The sequence below is a fragment of the Periplaneta americana genome, chromosome 6, assembly GCF_040183065.1.
Source record: "Periplaneta americana isolate PAMFEO1 chromosome 6, P.americana_PAMFEO1_priV1, whole genome shotgun sequence".
NCBI classification, from domain to species: domain Eukaryota; kingdom Metazoa; phylum Arthropoda; class Insecta; order Blattodea; family Blattidae; genus Periplaneta; species Periplaneta americana.
Window position 1 is genome coordinate 182,675,711 of NC_091122.1, and position 18,968 is coordinate 182,694,678.

General features: G+C 33.6%; 1 protein-coding gene across 1 annotated transcript in view; it reads left to right on the forward strand.

Annotated features, from left to right (window-relative positions):
- The first annotated feature begins 12,038 nt into the window (after positions 1–12,038).
- LOC138702113 (CIMIP2 protein CG18335-like) overlaps positions 12,039–18,968 on the forward strand; it is a 35,172-nt gene continuing 28,242 nt past the window's right edge. Inside the window, exon 1 of the mRNA XM_069829701.1 lies at positions 12,039–12,200. Coding sequence (XP_069685802.1) covers positions 12,154–12,200 — 47 coding nt within the window. The 5' untranslated portion in view covers positions 12,039–12,153. The remainder of the gene's footprint in view (positions 12,201–18,968) is intronic.

An 18,968-nucleotide genomic window follows, 5' to 3' on the forward strand; every position in this document is an offset into this window, starting at 1 on the left:
ATCTTTTTAATTGACATTTAAAGGGACTATGCATTTCACCAATACAAATTGTACTTTAAGTTCTCATTAAACTATACTTAAGGTGTTAAGTACAGCTTACAGCAGTACAATTTTTGGAAATATTCAACATTTTTTTCCTCCATTACTGTATCTTGTACAATAATGAAAATTGGTATGTGTAAAACACTCTCCTTCTGCTATATGAAAAAAAAATATTTTTTACGATTTAAAAAAATTATTTATATATATTTTTTCAAAATTCAAAATATTGAATTTACTGTGCAGTGATGAAGCGTTTCCTTCATAACTAAAAAACTTGTTAACTTTTTCATGTATTCTCTCTTTTATTTTATTGCTGAAACTCATGTTTACAATATCATGCTCTTTCAACTACATTCCTTAATATATAATATTTTTTATTTTATTTTATGTAACAGAAAATACTGATATTTGACCATCTTTTAAAATTATTTTATTTTTTATCAGACAATCTATGAAAGGTAGAGAAGCGATCTTGCGTCATATTGTAGATATGACATGCATAAATACACACAAAAAAAATTTCATCACAGAATATTGGATAGTTTTTGAGTTATGTGGGAAACGCACCATCACTTCACAGTGAACTGAATTTTGAAAAAAAAGTTACATACGCTTAATTTATTCGGGTTTTACATATAAATTTGTTTAAAAATGCTTAATTATGAACACAAATCATATACTCTCAGAGAAAAATTAACGTAGTAAGTTTTTGTATAATCTAGTGCAGGCCTGGGCGTTATTAACTCGATTGAGTCACTGCAGACCACTCCTAACTCCCCACTCCAGCTTCCCCGGCTGAGACAGTAATGTTTTGGTGCGGTACGAGTAGGCCGGAAGGTCAGTGACAGGTTGTGTCAGGCAGGAATCATAGATTTTACAAACTTTCTGCTCTCGCTGGTCGCCTAAAATCCACTACTGATTCACAGAGCCTTCCTGCGCGTTTCTTTATAAGGCGGTGTAAGCAAATCATTCTGCCTAAGGTTTTTCCGTGGTTTTCCTAAGGCGCTAAGACAAATGTCGGTATGAGCCCTAAAAGAAATGGGCCACGGACCTGCACTCATATCCCCATGAATCTCCCTAATTAACTCTAAATTAATTAACAATTACATCTCTCCCCCCTCTTCGCAATTGAGCCATCATATAGCCAAATGGCTGGTCTCGAAACTGAGACAAATCAACAAGGCTCATGACAACAATCACCTCCTACATAATAGCCAAATTGGCTAGTCTCTTATATGAGACAACTCATCCTGCCTAAGGTATTCCGTGGTTTTCCTCAGGCGTAAGACAAATGTCGGGATGAGCCCTATAAGAAATGGGCCACGGACCTATATGCCCTTCCCCATATATATTCCCCTTTATTATAAACGACGTATGCCCTAGTTCAGAACATATAAATTGTCTATTAAATATACGAGGTCACTCAATTAGTCGCAAATTGAAAGGACAGGGACCTCTCAAATTGCAGATTTAGATTTCACGGCGCTTCTTCCGACGGCCTTCACATGCTTTGTCATCGAACAACAGATGACAGCGTCTTGCCATCCTAACGGCAAACATCAGCCAGCTCTTCCTCTTCCCGTTCCGTGATCACTTGATCAAATCTCAGTCCCCCTCGCGTATGTGGTACCTAAGAGGTTACGTCCAATTTCGGCTTCCCCTTCAAAATTTTCTAGAGTTCCTTCAGTGGAGCAGCGTAACCCGGAGTGAGACTAGTGGCCAACAGGCTTGGAGCTCACATATTTACTTTTGTACAGCCCCCAACCCCTTGCAAGGACGCGTTTTGCGTACCTTTTAAATTTTTTTTTCCTCCCAATTCTCTTTCGATTTTTCCGAAAGTATTTGGGTGGGGGTTTCTCAATCCCTTTCACTTCCCTTCTTATGCCCACGGCTGACATAGTGTCTTTATAGGAAGAACATTTAGCGCGAAAACTTTTTGTCTGGTGGCAACCCTGGTCGACGTGAAGGAAGACATCATAGAGCAAGCGAAACAAAGAGAATCTGAGAGACCAAATCTTCTTTTCCTTACCAGAAATGGACTCCAGTTCCCTATACAGGATTCCACGTTAAGAAAAAAGTATTGGTTTTATGGGCCTTGCCTAGTAGATTGTAGAAGCTATTTAGTAGATATGCGTTTCTATGGTAACTGATCATTTGATAGTACAGCACCATATGCCCAACACTTTTTGTTAACGTGAAATCCTCTATAGCAGTGATGTCAAAGCAAGCGCATTTTTCTGACCTTGATGTCGTGCGCGGGCATCAAGCACTAGGTATGGAAAGAGGAAGGGTTGTGTATATGAATAAGCAGCCTGTTGGATTAAGAAAACAGTGGTGCACAAACTTCAAACGGAACGTGAAATTTTATGTCGTTATTTTTATATGGCTTCTTTCTGTTTAATATTATCTATATTGTCTGTAAAACAAAAGTACTAACACTGATTTCTTAATATTGCACTTGTGTTTTAAATCTTGATAACATAATAGAGAGTTAAGAAGGAATATTCACTTAAATTCCATAGTAGTATAATATTATACTGTATTAAGTGGATGAAACACATCATTCATAAAGAAAGTGATATCCCAAAGAAAGAGATTGAGTATGACATGATAAGTTGGAATTTATATTGATGGTATCTTTAGCCTTACAAAAGTAATCAATAAACTAATCAAAACAATATTACAGTACAAAGCAAAGTTACCTAGGTACTGTATCTGTTTTAAGTGTAACTAATATTACATAACAAACTCTTAACGCATTATGCTTTTAAGGTGATATTTGTGAGCAACTTCCTATCATCAGAATATTAAATTATTTTCTCGAAATCTGCTGAAGCTATAGAGCTGACATTTTTACAACACATGGGCACGTATCTTTTGCTTATGATGTAACAGTAGTTGCTTTGTTAATTCATTTCCTTACAAACAATTTCCATGCGAATATTTTCAAAATTTTCAATACAGTAATACGTATATACGATATATTAGATTTACGAAAACATTCTGTAAGGCTACTAAATAAATTAATTTCACTTTTCTATACGAAAAGTTCAGAAAATATTTCTTTTGAATAAAAAAATCAAACTTGTGAAAAATGAGCATTAAAATTAAAACTGACATTCTTATAATGCACTTATACTTCTCAGGCAAATCTAAAAATTACCATGGATACAGTTTTAATAAGTTCTCTTCCCTTTATTTATTGAATCAGTGCTGGCCATCCCTGAATATAGGTCGACCAAGCGGCATATACCACCTCTTTCCTCTGTCTCTTTCCTTTCCGCTGTAAAGCGCTCAGGCTCTCCTGGGCTCTAAAGCGCGCTTTTGCTCCTATGGGCATCAATTGACATGACTGGTCTATAGTATTGTAGCTACGGACAACAGACTTAAAAGTACGTTTAATATAAATAACTCCAATTGCTTTCAACTCCTAGCTGTCTTGAGACAGTTTCACGGAGAAAGTCTTGTATGACTGTTGTGTAGCTGTGGACAGACGTGTGGAAATATGAGCCTGCCGGCAGGCCGCGGTAGTAAATACACACGGCAAGGCAGGGAGCTGCTTCTTGACAGTACGGGGGCGGGTTTGACGTGTGTGACGAACAATGGCGGGTCTCGTGCCAGACAGCAGACCGTTATCCGGAGCACCTGGATCATCCCCCCCCCCACCGGTGTGGCTGCAACAGTGATGTGTCGGATGACTGAACACAGATTTATAATCAAAAGTTTTCGGTATTGTATTTTATTGTATTGTATTGTATTGTATTGTATTGTATTGTATTTATTAACATTCCATGGTATTCATACATTGCTTCACAGCTAGAATATGGAACAAGTCAAAAAACTTAATACTATTATAAAGTCTTAATTTATAGTCACAGTCTAGATGAAATATATACAGAAGAGGTTTACAATATAGTCTACTAGTACAACACAAAGTTTTAGTATCAATTTCATGAAGTGTTATTGAATGTCATGAATTCACCTACAGAATAGAAGGCGTGAGAAATTAGGTACTTCTTCAATTTGGCCCTAAATAATTTTATGTTTTGAGTTACATTTTTTATATCGATAGGGAGGCTATTAAAAATTTTTACTGCCATATAACGCACTCCTTTTTGATAGCACGATAGACTTGCCGTTGGAGTATGAAAGTATTTTTTTTGACGTGTATTTATGCTATGAACTGTTGAATTAGTTACAAAGTTTTCACGATTACATATTAATAAAAAATATACTGACAAGCCATGGACATTATTTGTAGTTTTTTTTAAATAGTCCTACACGATTCTCTAGATTTGGCACCGACTATTATTCTAATTACTTTTTTTTTGTAATAGAAATATATTGTTACTATCTGTGGAATTTCCCCAGAATATTATTCCAAAACTCATTACCGAGTGGAAGTATGCAAAGTATATTGTTTTTAAGGTATTGATATTTACTATCTTTTGCATAGATCTAATAGCAAAACAAGCTGAATTGAGTTTGGGGGTGCTAGTTTTATGAAAATAGAATCAATGTAAGCAGGTTTCTGCACAGATAAGCGACATAGAAATGTTTTTGTTTCATTATCTTATAAAATATAAAAATATAGTACATAACTCTCACTTGACCAATCGATGACATAAAAAATAATTATTTTTATTTATTTATTTATTTATTTATTTATGTGCTGTACAACAGCCATTGCCCAATAGAAGTCCAGTACAGTGATACAATTGTACTTTGTACTTTGCTATTTATTTCAAACATTCATTTTTGTTAAAAATTTACAAGATTTTTTTTATTGCAAGCAAAAATTAAATACAATAACAAATATTTTACAATATTATTGTAATACTCGTATATGAACATTCTTCAAAATTCGAAATTGATTACCAATCTCATATTAAAATAGCCTACATATTACAATTTATTGTATAAATACAATGTAACTGGATCACACCCGAAAAAGCAAGATGCTTGAGGTCGGGTGTGACCAAGAATGAAAACTGGATAAAAGAAAATAAATAAATGAAATAATAGGCTAATAATAATAACAATAATAATAATAATAATAATAATAATAATAATAATAATAATCACAACCGTGATTAAACTCTTAAAATGAAATAAACAACTATGGTACAAATTAAATAATTGAGATAACAACAAAATGAAGAATATAGATTGCAATGATTAATTTACAAGAATTAATACTATAATAGTTTATGGAAAGAAGTTGATTCTTGCAAAAGTATTACCAATTTGTATATAAGGATTATGCAAATAATATTAGCAAAGACACTTCAGACAATAATAATAATAATAATAATAATAATAATAATAATAATAATAATAATAATAATAATAATTATAATAATTATTATAATAATAATAATTCCGAAAAACAAACTTTATGATCAGCCTATATCTCGTCACCAGAATATTGTACGAAATGGAAATATAACAGTTGGACATTTATCCTTCGAAGAGGTGGAAAAATTCAAATATCTTGGAGCAACAGTAACAAATATAAATGACACTCGGGAGGAAATTAAACGCAGAATAAATATGGGAAATGCCTGTTATTATTCGGTTGAGAAGCTTTTGTAATCTAGTCTGCTGTCAAAAACCTGAAAGCTAGAATTTATAAAACAGTTATATTACCGGTTGTTCTGTATGGTTGTGAAACTTGGACTCTCACTTTGAGAGAGGAACAGAGGTTAAGGATGTTCGAAAATAAGGTGCTTAGGAAAATATTTGGGGCTAAGAGGAATGAAGTTACAGGAGAATGGACAAAGTTACACAACGCAGAACTGCACGCATTGTATTCTTCATCCGACATGATTAGGAACATTAAATCCAGACGTTTGAGATGGGCAGGACATGTAGTACGTATGGGCGAATCCAGAAATGCATATAGAGTGTTAGTTGGGAGGCCGGAGGGGAAAAATACCTTTGGGGAGGCCGAGACGTAGATGGGAGGATAATATTAAAATGGATTTGAGGGATGTGGGATATGATGATAGAGACTGGATTAATCTTGCTCAGGATAGAGACCGATGGCGGGATTATGTGAGGGTGGCAATGAACCTGCGGGTTCCTTAAAAGCCATAAGTAATAATAATAATAATAATAATAATAATGAAAGGCGATGAGGAGCGGGAAGAGAAAGAAAAAAGTTTAAAGAAAAGGAGATTTAAGGAAGAGCAGAAGACGGACAATGAGGAAGAAACGCTTAAAAGAAAAGTGTAGGAAGAAGAGAAGGATGGAGAGAAGGGGAAGTAGTGGATAAGACACAAAGAGAAAAGGGGAGAAGAGGTTTAAGCGGGAATAATAGAATGTAGGATCGAAGAGATAAGAAGGGATGGATTTTTGGAAGGGGTTAGCAGCGATGCGTTCACTACTTGTAGATTGAGTGGTTCATACCTTACCATTGTTACGTCAAGAATTGTGTACAGTCGGTTGGACGTTACCGGAATTCACTTCTACTTGTTTACCAAAGCGTAGGTAATATTCTAGCTATAATCTTTCCGCTGTAAGAAAAATCCTAATATAAACAATAGCACGTGACTGAAGTGAGGCTTCATTGGCCGCTGTTTGGCGCCATAGATTCTCAGTACGTGTTCCCGCCTACTGTTGTACATTCTGTTTCATGTTAAACATTTCCCGTTACTCGTCAAGTAGGCCTAACCTCACTACTATGCATTCGTTTGCTTAGGAAACATTTACTTTATAATCACTGTAATTAAATTATTTTTAAGTCTTATGTCTTCACAATGGGCAGTTGAGGATACAGAAGCCATACTTCAGTACCACGTGCTTACGTGAACAACTACGAGCTCAAGTGACGCCAGCTTGTTACAGGAAGAGACTACCTCGGTATTACTGTTGGTATTCATCCGCGTTCATAGTACATAACAAAATATATAAGTAGCTTTTCTTTTACATAGCGTTTTACATATGAGTGAAGTTAAATGTTTCATCGTATTTAACAACTAGAATTCAATTTTTTATTTTTAAATAATAAAAGATTGTGGTTTCCAAATACGAACTATATTTTCCTGCGTCGTGTGAGTGTTTCGACTGGGAGCCAATCACGGGTGTGACAGCAACGTGCTTATGTTTACATTAGGATTTTTCTTACAGCGAAAACAGTATACGTGCTTCCTAAAACAAGTGTAACGTAACCACTGAGTTTGTTCAGTAACGGACCAATGTCAGTCAGCGCTTTGTTTTGCCCGATCTGGGTTAATGCGCCGACCTACATCCACAGAAATAAGACAAATTATTATTCATCGGAATGGGCTTCGTGCTGGAAATTGCTCCCTTCTATGCGAGTATTTTCGTTACAGACCGTGCCCTCACCTGCCCCCTGACCCCCCCCCCTCGTGACTCGCCACCACAGCTGTTCACCAGAGTTATCATCTTGCATCCACTGAAGAAGAAATCAACTTATTGTATTGTATTGTATTTATTAACATTCCATGGTATTCATACATTGCTTTACAGCTAGAATATGGAACAAGTCAAAAAACTTAATACTATTATAAAGTCTTAATTTATAGTCACAGTCTGGATGAAATATATACAGAAGAGATTTACAATATAGTCTACTAGTACAACACAAAGTTTTAGTATCAATTTCATGAAGTGTTATTGAATGTCATGAATTCACCTACAGAATAGAAGGCGTGAGAAATTAGGTACTTCTTTAATTTGGCCCTAAATAATCTTATGTTTTGAGTTTCATTTTTTATATCGATAGGGCGGCTATTAAAAATTTTTACTGCCATATAACGCACTCCTTTTTGATAGCACGATAGACTTGCCGATGGAGTATGAAAGTCATTTTTTGACGTGTATTTATGCTATGAACTGTTGAATTAGTTACAAAGTTTTCACGATTACATACGAGGAAGACTATTAATGAAAATATATACTGACAAGTCAGGGGCATTATTTGTAGTTTTTTTTTCAAATAGTCCTACACGATTCCCTAGATTTGGCACCTACTATTATTCTAATTACTCTTTTTTGTAATAGAAATATACTGTTACTCTCTGTGGAATTTCCCCAGAATATTATTCCAAAACTCATTACCGAGTGGAAGTATGCAAAGTATATTGTTTTTAAGGTATTGATATTTACTATCTTTTGCATAGATCTAATAGCAAAACAAGCTGAATTTAGTTTGGGGGTAATTTCTTTAATATGATTTTTCCAATTTAACACATTATCGATTTTTAAGCCAAGAAATTTGGTTGTTGTTGTTTCTAATAGAAATCTATTGTTAATTATTGCGCTAGAAATTTGCAACGTTGAATTTGGACAGGATTTAAATTGAATTATGTTAGTTTTGTTACAATTTAATACCAATTTATTGACTGAGAACCAGTCACATATTTTGAAGAGGATTTCCTCTGTTGAAGATTGGAATGTGTTGGAGTTATTGGCTGTAATTACTATACTTGTGTCATCTGGAAATAATATGGGATGACCTACATCTTTTATTAGGGGGGGCAAGATCATTTATAAACACTAGAAAAAATAGGGGACCTAATATTGATTATTTACCCACGACGTGCTTAGTAATAATGTGTAGGGACCGGATTTTTATGTAATTACATATTATATTCCATTCACCCTAACCGTATATAAATAACAAATCTTTGCGAATCTTGTAATTACCATTAATATATTAAAATTTGATACTACATATTTTTACATATTTACCCCACATTACATATTATGGCTTGATATTACATAAATCTACATATTTGGGATTTTATTCATGTTTACTTCTCTAAAAGGAAAAAAAAAAACTTCTGCTGGGGAAGTTTACAATTTCAAATACAAAGATTTAAAAAGCCTTTTTACCTACCCAAGAAAGGATATATTTCGGGAAGAAACATAACGTACTTAGTTCCAGGAAGTAATAGAGGCACTCACCCCGTACCGCCCACTGTAAATGTGAGTGAACAAAAGGCAACATTTCTCATACAACTACCTTGTAATGTAAAAATCACTCAGAAAGTAGCGTTGCCTTTATGCGGTGAATGGGGCGAGGACGACATGAATTGTCTCCAACTATAATTGAGGGGCGTTTTCACAAAACTCGTTATCTACAATTTTTTTTTATTTTGAGGTTTTAGCATATCCTTATGTTTTTGGGTCAGGAGAATCCAATGGTGCTATCAGAATTAAGCTAAAGTTGGTAAGTATATCACTAAATTGATCTTGAAATAAAAAAGATTTTTCAAAACTCGGTATCTACTGTACAGTTGTGTATTTTAGAAAAGAGCTCTCTGGAAAAAACAAGATTTTGTAGATAACGAGTTTTGTGAAAACGCCCCTCAATTGTTCTGCACACGTCTTAACAAGCCGTTCCCATGCAGTTTGCAACCTTACCCACCCTCTTCCTAATCCTTCCAGGGAAACCCCGTGTCAAGTCTGACATAAGACTTTCAGCTTATTGCTTGACCTCTTTACTTTAAATTTAGTAGACCTATACGGAAATGGGATTTTCCGACCAATTAGAAAGTATGGTTCTCGGCTGGAATAATCCTATCCTTTTGAATGAGACAGGAATGTCACTTTTCAAACAACAGTTTGTAAATGCCTATATTTTGAGATTTTAGTAGGTACATTGTTTCTTACAGGGAGCAGCTAAAATGCATGTGTCCCACATCTCCTCTTATTTTCTCCTAATCCAGTAAAGCGAAACAGTGCTTGCAGTACTGTTGTGTCATTCATTTCACTCGGTTCTCTAGTTTTAGTACTTACAGTATAAAGTGAAAGTGAGTTTATCCACTGCTTTTAACTAACTAAAATGGCCCCTGTATCTTCAACCCTAACGACAAAAATAAAATCATGGATTGCGATGGACGAAGCTTTCACTACAGATGGAAAAATTGCAATGTGTCAAGTGTGCGGTAAAAAAGTAGGGTGCTCTATGAAATCACAACTGGAGAGTCTTACCTATCTTATACCTGCCAGATATTGATATTAAATATTTTCATGATTTTACATATTTTGGTACATATGCAGCTTATTTTTCTTACATAAATATGTACATATTTCACACCCTGATAATACATAAAAAATCCGGTCCCTAGTTATGTGTGAAGTCATACCCCACGAACAGTACGGACAGGTGAACGTTGTTTTGTAGTCCTTCAGTGTTTATATTCTATTTTACGTCTACGTAAACTTCAATAATGTTATAAACATCACTTGCTGCCACATTAAATACGTTATTGAAGAAATTTAATAGACAAAAATTCAATCGTAAATTGGGGATTGTATACGTTAAAGCAACTCTGCAATACTGAAGAGAGCTCTGTCATCAAAAACGCACATTCGTTTGTTTTAATAAAGCTTATGAAAATGTAAAATACATTAAAGGTGATATGTTTCAGTTGTATGAACACTAATAAGTACAATAAGATTATTGAAGATGTTAGACATGTTTCGGAGATGTTTTTCCATCTTCAGTGACTAATTACAATGACATGTGCCCGGAGGAAAAAGGTCTTAAGCCAATTTTTTGTGAAAATGAGATTTTTATATATTCAGAAAGCAGAAACAATTCTCTCCAATCTGGTAAAACGGCTAAAGTCAAATAAGATTCCTGACTGGATTTATAGAGCGTTACCAAATGTCCTAAGTACTTTTTGAATCGAGCACACACAGAATAAGGGACTTAAGAATATTTAATACTTTATTCCTTACAAACATCACATGTTTACTTTCCATGCTTCCCTATTAAAAAGGTGTAACTTGTATTTTAGCCATTTTATCAATATTGATGCCCTTTCCTTTTAAAGCTTTAAGCACCAGGGTAAACAGTCCTATAATTGTTTAAGACCCATTTTGCATTCCTAATAATATACAGTTCTCATTTCTGTGGACATGCAAAAGTTCTTATGTTTACATACTCTCTTCTAGTCAGTTTGGGTTCTAATCTCAAAAGGGCTTAAGTGCGGCTACTTTTTGAAATAATAAAAGAAAATTGTTAAATGAACAACATTACCTATTTTAGAAGAAATATAAACAAATAATATCCAGGAAAAACCTCTTAATTAAAAGAACTCTATAATTGACACCAATTTCAATCTTTCTACTGCTCTCCTGAAAAATACAAAAATTTTTACTTAAGAACTTTTTCCTCCCGGCCACAGATTTAATCTGTATTCACTCTCAATTTTAATTTTATTTTTGTCTGTAGTGGAATCCCCTCCTGAGCACGAGTCTTACTCATTCAGGAGTGGGCTAGTATATCTTTCATTGTATTTATTAATTTGTATTCATTTCAAACTTACTAGCAATAAAATAAATAAATATGTGCGGAAAGTCGGTAGATCTTGGTTCATACCTTACTATTTCTGCTTTCATTCGAAGCTCTTATCGCCCCGGTAAACAAGATATCCATCCGCAAAGTCTTGATAATGGATCTCGTAAATGTGCCAATTTTACACTCGCACAAACCTTCCCAAAATTTGCAGTCGTATGACGGTAGCTACGGACTTGAAATCCTTATCTTGTGAACTGTGCTTTATTATATTGGTCGTAAGTAAGGAGATTGCAGGAAAAAATATTCACCTTCCTGTCTCGAGGGCAACCCGCTATCACAACTCGGTGAATGAACTACATTTTACAGTTCAGACACGTTCTTCCATACCTCTATAGTAAACATTGTGTTATTTATATAGTAGAATGTTTGTTATCGTTTCTTTGCACAATGACTCTGAAAGATGGCGTTCTCATAAAACATTCACAGAATAATTATTTTAATCTTATTTTTACTTCCACATTATAAGTTAGGACTGAAATAAAAGTCTTGCAATCATTTATGAATTTATTATTCTACAAATGTGTAGACTTAAATATTTAAAGCAGATGTCAACTGTTTTGCACTGATTGTCATTATCGAAAGTTACATTAAAGGAAAAAAAATTCGTTGCTAAGAAACAGAAACCTATTGCTGCAATGTTCAGATAGAAGACAAAATTTTTAAGTGTACATTTTAGGATTAAAATTTGTGATGTAGTAAAAAGATCAATGGCATAGTATTAGGGCTTAAATCTTTGTTATTAATTTTGAAAGTAATACCAAGAAAATTTAACCATGTCCGTGGACTTAGTTGCTACACCTCAGCCACATTTCATCCCTGGGTAAGTTACGTATGTTCTTAATATAATTATTGCTTTTCTTTCTCCCGCTGTGGTTCTCAAACTGTGGTTATCATGCTGACATCCGTGCAAATTTGTGTGCAGATCAGAATTCTAGCATTTCGGCGTGAAGTAATTTTCTAAAATAAACTACAATATAGCATATAGTAGGTCTATATATTGTCACTTTTAATCAGTAGTAGGCCTACTATAGGCCTATAACTGTTACTTTAAGTGACGTTTAATCAAATGTCTTTACTCATTGCCTTTGTTAAACTATAGCTATAAACAATCACATAGTCCCAAATCAATCGAGCGATGTCTTTCCATAAAAAGGGCCGGATTTCGATTTATGATTCATTTTGTGAGACTTTTAGAAGATAAAGCGACTTGTAGAGGGAGATTTCTTCAAACACTTGTTTCCAGGAAAACACTACAAGCCATTGTTACACTTATGTCGTTGTTCAATTAATTATAAAATGACCTTTATAGTTTGAATGAACCATTAGATAATCTTGAAACGTCCATAGGCTACAGGTGACTTTACAGTTGATTGGAAGAGCGAAAGACGAAAATGGAATGTCATATACGTAAGTAAAAATTACCTTATTTCACTTCATGTCCCTTTACCTTCCCTTATCATTATTGTTTAGTCAATTGTCCGAAGACAGGTTTGAACCTTTTAAGTAACACCAATAAAGCATTACTCATGAGGTAACTAGGAGATAATGGGGTGGGGTAGCCAGTTCCTTTCCCTCTCCCTTATCATAATATGTTAGCTTATTTTATGGTGCTGCAATTCAACTTGTTTTCCTTCTACCGACCACATTTCCTCTCATAAGATCATATTCCTTTCTTCAACTTATATTCATTACACTATTTTACCTCAACTGACCTAAACTTACCTGACATTACGTGATAACCTCACTTTATCTTTATCCATCTCACTTTATCTTTATCCACTTCACTTTATCTTACCTTACCTCACCTCACTTCATCTTACCTCACCTCGCTTTATCTTACCTTACCTCACTTCATCTTTATCCATCTCACTTTATCTTTGTCCACTTCCCTTTATCTTACCTTACCTCACTTCATCTTTATCCATCTCACTTTATCTTTGTCCACTTCCCTTTATCTTACCTTACCTCACTTCATCTTTATCCATCTCACTTTATCTTTGTCCACTTCCCTTTATCTTACCTTACCTCACTTCATCTTTATCCATCTCACTTTATCTTTGTCCACTTCCCTTTATCTTACCTTACCTCACTTCATCTTTATCCATCTCACTTTATCTTTGTCCACTTCCCTTTATCTTACCTTACCTCACTTCATCTTTATCCATCTCACTTTATCTTTGTCCACTTCCCTTTATCTTACCTTACCTCACTTCATCTTTATCCATCTCACTTTATCTTTGTCCACTTCCCTTTATCTTACCTTACCTCACTTCATCTTTATCCATCTCACTTTATCTTTGTCCACTTCCCTTTATCTTACCTTACCTCACTTCATCTTTATCCATCTCACTTTATCTTTATCCACTTCCCTTTATCTTACCTTACCTCACTTTATTTTACATCACTTCACCTTGTCTCACCTCACTTCATCCTGTCTTACCTGACTTCACGTTACCTTACGTTACTTAATGTTACCTCGCCTCATTTTACCTTACTTTCCTTTACCTTACCTCTCGTCACATTACTTCACCTTACCTTATCAGATCACACTTCACCTCAGTTTACCTTTCTTGATCTTATCTTGTTTTACATTAACTTAGAAATCCTGTCCGCACCTGTGGAGTCACGTTAGCGCGTCTGGCCGCGAAACCAATTGGCCCGGGTTCGAATCCCGGTTGGGGCAAGTTACCTGGTTGAGGTTTTTTCCAGGGTTTTCCCTCAACCCAATACAAGCAAATGCTGGATAACTTTCGGTGCTGGATCCCGGACTCATTTCACCGGCATTATCACCTTCATTTTATTCAGACGCTAAATAACCTGAGATGTTGATACGGCGTCGAAAAATAACCTACTAAAAAAACTTAGAAATCCTAAAGTGATCCTATCATACATAACTTTAAGTCACTATACATTACTTCATGTTACTTTAGCTTGGTTTGTCCTAGTAACCTTAAGACATTTTAATTTCTCTTTTTTTGTTTGGTTATTTAAAGACGCTATATCAACTACTGGGGACAGAATGGAGAATGTTACACAACGCAGAACTGCACACATTGTATTCTTCATCTGACATAATTAGGAACATTAAATCCAGACGTTTGAGATGGGCAGGACATGTAGCACGTATGGGAGAATTCAGAAAAGCATATAGAGTGTTAGCTGGGAGGCCGGAGGGAAAAATACCTTTGGGGAGGCCAAGACGTAGATTATTTATTTATGTTTTATTTAACGACGCTCGCAACTGCAGAGGTTATATCAGCGTCGCCGGATGTGCCGGAATTTTGTCCCGCAGGAGTTCTTTTACATGCCAGTAAATCTACTGACATGAGCCTGTCGCATTTAAGCACACTTAAATGCCATCAACCTGGCCCGGGATCGAACCCGCAACCTTGAGCATAGAAGGGCAGCGCTATACCAACTCGCCAACCAGGTCGACTAGACGTAGATGGGAGGATAATATTAAAATGGATTTGAGGGACGTGGGATAGGATGGTAGGGATTGGATTAATCTTGCTCAGGATAGGGACTGATGGCGGGCTTATGTGAGGGCGGCAATGAACCTCCGGGTTCTTTAAAAGGCATTTATAAGTAAGTAACACCTAGGGGAGTGGAAATTCTCAGAAAATCCCTCGTTCGTTTTGTCCTCAGGAAAAATAAGATCTGTAGAGGATCAAACTTAGGTTACTTTGATGAAAACCTCCAGATTGACTGAACTACGACCAGGCTGTTTTCTTTTAGTACCCATTACGGCATCGTGCAAAGCTGTCTTCGGCAGAATCTACTTGCTGGGCGATACTTGGACAGGTGCGATGTTAATATTCAGATTCTTTTCCTTTGCATAGATATTGAAATAAGAAGTTGGCCCAACTAATGACGGAGTTTGAAGACCTCAGGATTTTCATAACACTTGAAAGCATTTATCCCAAACACGAGCTGCCGGGCTCCATTAGTATGCCACGGATATCTCGCTCACAGCTTGTTTTTTTGTCGCCAAGTGTCTTGTTACTGCACCGGATAAGGTAGGCTTGTCACAATCTTTGTATTACTGAATCTATGCGTAATACATCTTCCTGAAAATACAAACGCTACCAAGATGTCGTGACAAATAATTCAGCAGCAGAGAAGTTGCAAGTAAAAGAAGAAATATCACATCTATTACAGACTTCAAGTGCTCTGAACTGGTGGTAGCTTCTCCTAAGGGGAGCCATGAATGTTCTGTCTGATATTGGGGTTCAGTGTAGTGTCTGTACCGTAGCAGCAGAATACTCCTGTTTGTGGATGCTGCGAGTTTGATGGCGATTAGATGTGACGACAGTAGTGGCGGCTGATAGTGAGGATTGTAGTTTATTATGGCAGTTGTAGTGGCAGTGGATGTTTGGAAGAAAACAAACTTAAAATATAAATGATAGAGGGCTCAGACGTAAACACATATATGCATAAATCATAAGGAGGGGCCAAATTTACTGAGAAATAAATATAAATATATGTAAATAAATAAATACATAAATAAATAAAATAAATAAATAGATAAATAAATAAAATAAATAAATACATAAATAAATAGATAAATAAATTAAATAAATAAATACATAAATAAATAAAATAAATAAATACATAAATAAATTAAATAAATAAATACATAAATAAAAAAAATAAATAAATAGATAAATAAATTAAATAAATAAATACATAAATAAAAAAAAATAAATAAATAGATAAATAAATTAAATAAATAAATACATAAATAAAAAAAATAAATAGATAAATAAATACATAAATAAATAAAATAAATAAATAGATAAATAAATTAAATAAATAAATACATAAATAAATAAAATAAATAGATAAATAAATTAAATAAATACATACATAAATAAATAAAATAAATAAATAAGTAGATAAATAAATTAAATAAATAAATACGTAAATAAATTAAATAAATAAATACATACATAAATAAATTCAATAAATGAATTAAATAAATAAATAAATACATAAATAAATTAAATAAATAAATACATACATAAATAAATTAAATAAATGAATTCAATAAATAAATTAAATAAATAAATAAATTTAATAAATGAATTAAATAAATAAATGCATAAATAAATAAAATAAATAAATACATAAATAAATTAAATAAATAAATACATAAATAAATTAAATAAATAATTAAAAAAAGAAATAAATAAAATAAATACATACATAGATAAATTAAATAAATAAATTCAATAAATAAATTAAATAAATAATTACATAAATAAGTAAAAACATAAAGAAATTCAATAATTTCATTAAATAAATAAATTAAATAAATAAATACGTAAATAAAACATAAATAAATTAAATAAATAAATAAACAAATAATTACATTAATTAATTTAATTAATAAATACTTAAATAAATTAAATACGAGTAAATAAATACATAAATACATTAAATAAATAACTTCAATAAATAAATACATAAATTAAATAAATAAATACATTAGTAAATTAAATAAATAAATAAATACATAAATAAATTAAATAAATAATTTCAATAAGTGAATTAAATAAATACATTAATAAATTAAATGAATAAATAAATAAATACATAAATAAATTAAATAAATAAATTTAATAAATGAATTAAATAGATGAATACATTAATAAATTAAATAAATAAATACATAAATAAATTAAATAAATAAATTCAATAAATGAATTAAATAAATAAATACATAAATAACTTAAATAAATAAATTCAATAAATGAATTAAATAAATAAATACATTAATAAATTAAATAAATAAATACATAAATAAATTAAATAAATAAATTCAATAAATGAATTAAATGAATACATTAATAAATTAAATAAATAAATATATAAATAAATTAAATAAATAAATTAAATAAATGAATTAAATCAATAAATACATTAATAAATTAAATAAATGAATACGTAAATAAATTAAATAAATAAATTCAATAAATGAATTAAATAAATGAATACACCGATCTCCAGATTTCAATCCGGCCTACTTTTGGTTGTGGGGTTATCTTAAAGAACGAGTTTTCCTGACACATCCAACCACCCTACTGCAACTGAAAGATGCCATCTAGCAAGAAATTGCCAATATTCCAAGACATTGTCTGCAAAATGCTGTGCATGGTGTCGCAGACAGGATGCTGTACGTTGAACAAGAGAACGGCGGACATCTTCCCAATGTTTTGTAAACCCCGTTCTTTGCCCAACGTTTTTGTTTTCTCCCTGTCTCAAGTATTACAATATTTATAGCGGTTTAATGTTTAAATTGACTTTTGAAATACCCTATATTACTTACCCTTGGTATTAGTAAGTTGTAATAAACCTTGCTAGGAGGAGGGTTAATCACAATACATACAGAACATTGTTAAGTCAGATTTGTAAATAATATGAAAATAATACTTACTTACTGGCTTTTAAGGAACCCGGAGGTTCATTGCCGCCCTCACATAAGCCCGTCATCGGTCCCTATCCTGAGCAAGATTAATCCAGTCCCTACCATCATATCCCACCTCCCTCAAATCAATTTTAATATTATCCTCCCATCTACGTCTCGGTCTCCCCAAAAGTCTGTTTCCCTCCGGCCTCCCAACTAACTCTCTATATGCATTTCTGGATTCGCCCATACGTGCTACATGCCCTGCCCATCTCAAACGTCTGGATTTAATGTTCCTAATTATGTCAGGTGAAGAATACAATGCGTGCAGTTCTGCGTTGTGTAACTTTCTCCATTCTCCTGTAACTTCACCCCTCTTAGCCCCAAATATTTTCCTAAGCACCTTATTCTCAAACACCCTTAATCTCTGTTCCTCTCTCAAAGTGAGAGTCCAAGTTTCACAACCATAAAGAACAACCGGTAATATAGCTGTTTTATAAATTCTAACTTTCAGGTTTTTTTGACAGCAGACTGGATGATAAAAGCTTCTCAACCGAATAATAACAGGCATTTCCCATATTTATTCTGTGTTTAATTTCCTCATGAGTGTCATTTATATTTGTTACTGTTGCTCCCAGGTATTTGAATTTTTCCACCTCTTCGAAGGATTAATCTCCAATTTTTATATTTCCATTCGTACAATATTCTGGTCACGAGACATAATCATATACTTAGTCTTTTCGGGATTTACTTCCAAACCTATCAAGTAAAATTCCCGTGTTTTCCCTAATCGTTTGTGGATTTTCTCCTAACATATTCACGTCATCCGCATAGACAAGCAGCTGATGTAACCCGTTCAATTCCAAACCCTCTCTGTTATCCTGGACTTTCCTAATGGCATACTCTAGAGCGAAGTTAAAAAGTAAAGGTGATAGTGCATCTCCTTGCTTTAGCCCACAGTGAATTGGAAACGCATCTGACAGAAATTGACCTATACGGACTCTGCTGTACGTTTCACTGGAAATAGAGGATATGACGTCTGCATTTTATTGTCCGTCTTGGAGGACGCTGGGGAACTCTATAGAATTTAATGCGAGAATTCTTAGTATGCGGCGGCATTCCAGCCGTGAACTATCACGTCCGAAGCGTCTGACAAAATGTCAAGATGAGAGTGCGTTG